At 35.2% G+C, this 7,452-nt stretch overlaps 1 protein-coding gene across 1 annotated transcript; it reads left to right on the forward strand.

The window, feature by feature from the left end:
- The first annotated feature begins 661 nt into the window (after positions 1-661).
- Positions 662-6,861, forward strand: LOC132122575 (sulfotransferase 2B1-like). The gene is made up of 6 exons (XM_059532952.1): positions 662-827; positions 2,926-3,137; positions 3,215-3,341; positions 3,478-3,572; positions 6,152-6,332; positions 6,724-6,861. Exons 1-6 carry the CDS (start codon positions 689-691, stop codon positions 6,831-6,833), a joined length of 864 nt encoding a protein of 287 aa, XP_059388935.1. The 5' UTR covers positions 662-688; the 3' UTR covers positions 6,834-6,861.
- The last annotated feature ends 591 nt before the right edge of the window (positions 6,862-7,452 follow it).

Genomic DNA, 7,452 nt, shown 5'->3' on the forward strand with positions numbered 1-7,452 from the left:
AGGGCACCTCAGTCGTGGTATTGAGGGTGGTGAGAGAACTGTACATGCACTCCCCCCACCCACAATTCCTGCCAGCCCGGGACTCGAACCCACAACCCTTCGATTGGGAGTCCGATTCTCTAACCACCAGGCCACGACTTCCCCCTTCCCCCAAGGAAAAACATTGCCTTGGCGCCAATTTTTCAATTCAATTTTCAATACATGGGACAATCACGCCGAAGAGTTGCTGTGTCGTTTTCTGTACCTCCAATAAACTAACAAATTATGAATTGAAGTTCTACATCCTTCCTAATAAACATACAGAACCGGAAAGGATGACAAAATGGCTACAAGCAATAAGTTGTGAGGATGATCAAGGGAAGTTGTGGAATCCCAAGACTAAGCATGTGTGTGTGTGTGTGCAGTCGGCATTCATCACAGGCAGGCTATATTAACATCGTGTTCATTATTAACGTTATCAAAACTGTGTAAGGTTGTTTAAGAAAGTGGAATGCATATATAAGTAGTCTTATCGTTCTACCCGAAGCAAAACTATGTAACGTTAGCCTAGTGACGCAGAGCCGTAGACGCATAGACATCAATGGTCTCCACCCCAGATGTGGATCAAACCACGCCCCCTGGATCTTGTGTTCCGCAGTGAGGTTCTAGCGGTGTGTGTATTTATTTGTGGAGTGCTTGTCTTGAGAAAATGACAGAGGCTGAGCTGTACTCGGTGTATAAAGGTTTGTATGTGCCGACGCATTTACATCCTCCAGAGAGTCTGAAATACTGTGAGGAGTTCACTTTCCGTCCAGACGACATCCTGATCGTCACTTACCCCAAATCCGGTGAGTCCCACTGATGCAGATCGTCGTAAAAGTTAGCCGATAGTAGCATAAACCTGTAACTTGTGTAGTTTGTTAACCTTGCAGCTGTTTACGATACCATGATAACCATAGTTACATAGCTCTATATGCGCAGAATACGCAGATTGCGTAGTGCACCATCTCCCCGGAGGACCTCATCCCTGCTGCTCAAAAACAAATAAACAACAACAACAAAACTTGTGACCACTTGCAACTCGTATTTGGCTGTTGACATTAATATCGTGTTTTAATGTCGGAAATAATTACACCATCACCGAGGCATCTAATGTTCTCTCTGGGTTATCATCTTCCTTCACGGAAATTAGCCATGGTTTAAACCACAGACACGAATGGTAACCAGCCTCTCTATGATTTTTCAGCAACAACAACAAAATAAAATAAAAATCACGTGGACATCACATCCCTTACAAAAATAAACCATGGTTTAGTAAAGTCACAGCCATCGGTAACTGTCTTCAATTACAATTTATAAATAATACTATATATATATATATATGTTTATATTTGATTAAAGTTCTATTTTGACCTATATAGTAATATATATATATAGTATTATTTATAAATTGTAATTGAAGACAGTTACCGATGGCTGTGACTTTACTAAACCATGGTTTATTTTTTACGTTCATTTAACGGTAAGTTTCAAACAAGTTAGGTAAACCGGAATCTTAAAAATTAGTCAGAATAGATTACCTAAAGTGATTAACCTACATTATTAAAGCCAATTTTCATTATGTAGTCTGTGATCTGTGATCTACCCAGCAGGCCAGCACTGTAAATAAAAAGTCTTAGTTTCTACTACAAAATCGTATGTTTTGTTAAATGTGGTCCTTGCAGTTTCTTTGCGACTATTTGTGAAATGAACTATTTTCTAACATGCAACTATAAAAATAAAATGGCTGAAATGAGCGCATAATGCTTTACAAGTGTTCTTTGTTAACTAATTCTATTAAATAAATCAAATAAACTTTCTAGATTTGAGTGTAAAATGGTACTCTGGAAGAAACTATAATTACCATGAAAGTTGACTCGATAACTGAAACCTACTCTAACAAAACCAATGCTTGCAGAAAACGCAGTTGGTTTTTAAGCTAAAACAAATGCAGAGAGACAATCTTTATACTTCAAAATGCTGTCTAGATAGTCTCTATCCACATACCCTTGTTTCATGACAAAACCAGTTTTGGAGTGGAATGTTTGAAATGTAGAAATGTGGCTATGCATGTTATTAAAGCAATAAGCTATGTGAATGTCTAACAGCTAAGAGGTGTTTTTAGGCACGACTTAAAGCAGAGTGACTTAAACCACCGTAGCCGTTATAAATCTACTGTAAACCAAGGCTTCATGGGGCTTATTGCTTTAATAAAACAGTTATTCCATATACGTAAAACAGCAAATAAAGTGTAATGATATTAATAAAAACAGTATTCTTCCACCAAACAATGTAGTTCCTCAGAAACAGGTTCCAATAAAGTGGTTGCCGAGCAACACACAGAAGTAAACAAAGGTGTGTGTTTGTAGTGTTGTTTACAACAGATTCAAAAGTGGCTCAGCCAATCAGAATCAAGGACCGGAACTATGCGTTTAATAAAACCTGTTTAAATGAGGTCAGAGTATTATTAAGTGGGCAGAAGATTGTTTCATCTTGTAAGTCCGTGTCATACGACTTAAAAATGCACATGCCAGGTTCTCAAAAATGCACTGTCTGTTGGTTTGGAAACACTTTTAACTTAAAATTGCATTTCTAAGACATGGCACATGCATTAAAGACTAGATAAAAAAAAAAAAAAAGAAACTGTATTTTACTGTAATTGACTGTAATGTGACAAAGCTCCACACAACAGTAAGAAAAGACTACATTTAGCTTTAAAATCTTGAAAGTAAACTACACTGAAAAGTACAGCTCACATGTCACATAACAGTCAATTACAGTAAAATACTGTTTTTTTATCTAGTCTTTAATGCATGTGCTATGTCTTAGAAATGCACTGTCTGTTGGATTAGAAACACTTTTAAGCCATATTTCACTGTGAAAAGCTGTGCTTTGCTCCACACACAGGCACAACATGGATGCAGGAGGTGGTTCCTCTGATCGTGAGCGAGGGTGATTTGACTCCGGTGCTGACGGTGCCAAACTGGGACCGAGTGCCATGGCTGGAGGAACATCGGGCGATCCAGCTCAATCTGGAGCAGAGAGCTTCTCCACGCGTCTTTGCAACTCACTTCCATCACCACATGATGAACGAGTCTTACTTCAAAACAAAGCCCAGGGTAAAATCCCACTCAAAAAGTCACACGCTGCATGTGCGCTGGTTAATTAAATGCATTCAGATTATTGTGTGCTTCAGGTTCTTTATGTCATGCGTAACCCCAAAGACGTGTTCACATCCTCGTATCACTACTATGGAATGGCCTCATACCTGGTGAAGCCAGGAACCCCAGACGAGTTCATGGAGAAGTTCCTCGATGGAAAAAGTATTTCAGCTCTATTTTAGATTTTATTAGCATGCATAGTTTTCACCAATCCAGATATAAATTGGAATATGCAGCTTTTTGCGAGACATGTCTTTGTTCTGTAAAGGAATGACTTTTGAGCGTCTTTTATCCACAGTCATGTTCGGCTCCTGGTTTGATCATGTGAAAAGCTGGATTAATGCTGAAGAGAAGGAATCCATACTGTATATTTTCTACGAGGAGATGATCGCTGTAAGCAGGACTGAACATGCAGCTTCTGCAACAGGGTTCATAGGTTTCAATAACTTCGCAATAACAGTGAATAATGTAGTTGGACTTGCTAATGAACAAGACAGTTGTGCTCCAGGGCAATGAAGTTTCCCCTGTGCTGTATAAGAATATCTGTATACAGTTTTTCCCCCATTAATCAATTTTGGTAACACTTTACTTAAAGCCTTTATGTATAATGCATTATAAAATGTTGTTTAAGGGTATAATGTATTATAACATTATTCATAATTTGTGTTGTAATACATTTTTTTCTTGTCGCAAATAATTATAACCAGATTTAAAATACATAGTGTAACAATGAATTGATAAGTATAGTTACAATTATTCATGAGAAAGCATTGTAAGGTGCATAACAAGGCATAATTAATGCTTTAAAACTACTTTTTTACACTGTAAAACCCGACAAGTTAACTTAACTCAAACCGTTTGAGTAAACAGATTGCCTTGATTTAAACCATGTAAGTTTTGAAACTTTGCATTCAAGTAATTAAGTGATTAACTAAGTGCTGATTGAGAATTAGTGATGAACAGCTGCTGTTAACAAACAGAATCACTGAAGAAAAGAGAAACACAAGAACTACTACAACTGACTTCAGACACAGCCTTAGATGAAATCAACTGAAATAAAATACATGAAATCTCTCAAGATCTGATTAAACAACCGCACAAACAGCATCACCAGCTCCACTTATTAATAACCAGACTGACTTTATTTCTGTCAGACTTCTACAGAAGATCTTATTGAGAATGAACTAAGGTTTAGATGTTGATTTATTGTTTCATTTGAAGTAACCATGTTAGAGATCAGTGTTTGCTTTAGTTGGGCTCTTGACCCTTGACTTCAGTCTTTGTGTTTTCTCTGGCTGTTATAACCGTGTGTTTCTACAACACATTTGTTGTAACTCAAAAGCCCAGAAAAAATGCCATCAGGTGCTAACCTGTACCTAGGTGTAGGTTGTTATACTTTATATTGGTGATGATAATCATCAATTATTGAACTGTACTGAGTCTAATCTCCGATGAAATAGGTGTTGTGTAATTTGATTGATTATAGTAAATGGATGCTAAGAGCCAGTGGTTCTGTGATAATCAGATAATACAAAAACTTTCCAAACAGTTTGGACTTCTATGGTGTCAATTAGTCACACACAGACATCAATAATCAGCATATGAACCTCAACAATGGTGACCATAAAAAAAAATGCTGCAGAGCATGCTGGGAGCCATGGATGAGTTTTGTAATACAATAGTACCCAGCATGCATTGCAGCATGTTTTTTTCGTCACCATCGTAGAGGTTCATATTCTGATTATTAATGTCTGTGTTTGACCAACTACTGGCATAGAAGAAAAATGTATGTGTACAAAATGTTTAGAAAGTCATTTTTATATTAACTGATTATCACAGAACCACTGGCTCCTAGTGTCATTTTTTACTAGAACCACTTCTACAAATTACACTACACCTACTTCATCAGAGATTAGACTCCATACGGCTCAATAATTGTGAATAATAATGAATAATTATCATCACCAATATAAAGTATGACAACCTACACCTAGGTACAGGTTAACACCTGATGGCATTTCTTCTGGGCTTTTGAGTTACAACAAATGTGTTTTAGAAACACACGGTTATAACAGCCAGAGAAAACACTAAGACAGAAGTAAAGGGTCAAGAGCCCAACTAAAGCAAACACTGATCTCTAACATGGTTACTTCAAATGAAACAATAAATCAACATCTAAACCTTAGTTCATTCTCAATAAGATCTTCTGTAGACGTCTGACAGAAATAAAGTCAGTCTGGTTATTAATAAGTGGAGCTGGTGATGCTGTTTGTGGGGTTGTTTAATCAGATCTTGAGAGATTTAATGTATTTTATTTCAGTTGATTTCATCTAAGGCTGTGTCTGAAGTCAGTTGTAGTAGTTCTTGTGTTTCTCTTTTCTTCAGTGATTCTGTTTGTTAACAGCAGGTGTTCATCACTAATTCACAATTATCACTCAGTTTATCACTTAATTACTTAATTGCAATGTATATCTTCTTTCAGTGAACTCAACTGAATTAAGTTCAGAGTACTCATAACTGTTCGTTTTTTCAACTTAAACGGTTTAAGGCAATCAGTTTCCTCAAATGGTTTGAGTTAACATAACTTAAGGATATCTGTTTACTCAAACGGTTTGAGTTAAGTTAACTTGTCGGGTTTTACAGTGTAATGCATTATGCAGAAAGGCTTTGTGTTACTTTTTTTATTGTTGCATTATTTTTATTATTGTACTCAGGCATGAAATATAGATGTTTAATCTCAGTGAAGATTTATTACTTTTACAGTTGTGAATCATTAACTTGTTTTATTTGTTATATATAAGCTTTCTCACCACAAATGATAGACTTTCTGTTCAGCCACAAAACCAAAGCCTATAGTTCTGAGATGCAACATTTGTCTTTGACCTTATGTTGAGCTAGTGAAGTAAAATATTGAAATCGAAATGCAAAGTGCTTCTTAGCTCCTAACATGTGATCATACAAATCTTTATCAGGATCTGAAAGGATCTGTGGAGAAAATTGCCAAGTTTCTTGGTAAATCTCTGAGTCCAGATGTGATGGAGAAGATCGCTGACCACTGCCTCTTCAAGAACATGAAACAAAACAAAATGTCCAACTTCTCTCTGGTTCCAGAGGAATACATGGATCAGAAGAAATCTGAGTTCCTGAGGAAAGGTAAACTAAACAATATAATTATACAGGTAATGTAAACCGAAGCTTCCATGCCTTGCACCATAAAAAAGTAGTCTGTATTGCATGTGTGAACTGATTCACAGATGTGACCCTGGAGCACTAAAGCAGTCAGGGGTATATTTGTAGCAATAGCTAAAACTACATTCTATGGGTCAAAATGATAGATTTTTCTTTTATGCCAGAAATCATTATGATATTATGTAAAGATCATGTTCCTTGAAGATATTTTGTAAATTTCCTACCGTAAATATATCAAAAGTTAATTTTTGATTAGTAATATGCATTGCTAAGAATTCATTTGGACAAATTTAATGTGCAATTTAATGTGCCGGATTCCCTCAAGGTTACTCAAGGTCTTGTTTTGCTCTTTCAGGAATTGCTGGTGACTGGAAGAATCTATTCACTGAAGCCCAAGAGCGACGATTTAATGCTGTATACAAACACGAGATGAAAGATGTGACATTCAAGTTTATGTGGGACTGAAAACATAATTTTTTGAAAACAAAAATAAGTACAGACAGGTCTATAACAGAAAATTTTCCCTGCTCTGTGTGTGATATTTACATGTTATTTGGTATAACTGTCACATTTATATATATATATATATATATATATATATATATATATATATACATACATACATACATACATACATATATACTTTTATATTTTATATAACTGTTTTTATAACGAAATGTTTGTATACCACTGTAATCTGTGTAATTACTACTTTATATAGCATATATAATATATAAAAAATCAGTTTGATTATATTAATATATTGCTTTTGTTTCATGCATTTGTATTTTTAAGTCTAATAAATGCATAGTTTATACACAGTGTTGTTAATTTACTCTAAAAAAGTAATTATTACTAGCTACTAATTATATCTTCAACAGTGTAATTAGTACTAATTACTCTCTAGGTATTGCATTAATTATTGCTAATTACATTCTAAATTCATTACAGTTGAGCAATGCAAGGATACATATGAAACTTATCTTTTAAATAATAAATAATATTAAGTTACATCAAATTTTTCTTGAACTGGTTAAAGTATTAAAGTATTAAAAAAAACAGTTATTTTAATTTTCTTTTCTTT

Source organism: Carassius carassius, chromosome 40 (assembly GCF_963082965.1).
Source record: "Carassius carassius chromosome 40, fCarCar2.1, whole genome shotgun sequence".
Lineage (NCBI taxonomy): Eukaryota > Metazoa > Chordata > Actinopteri > Cypriniformes > Cyprinidae > Carassius > Carassius carassius.

What these genes read in the sequence shown, in the direction of transcription:
- LOC132122575 (XM_059532952.1), top strand. Translation starts at nt 689, where the DNA reads ATGACAGAGGCTGAGCTGTACTCGGTGTATAAAGGTTTGTATGTGCCG. An exon ending in ACTTCAAAACAAAGCCCAGG is followed by an intron (nt 3,138 to 3,214) that starts GTAAAATCCCAC and finishes TGTGTGCTTCAG; the next exon opens with GTTCTTTATGTCATGCGTAA. An exon ending in TCTACGAGGAGATGATCGCT is followed by an intron (nt 3,573 to 6,151) that starts GTAAGCAGGACT and finishes AATCTTTATCAG; the next exon opens with GATCTGAAAGGATCTGTGGA.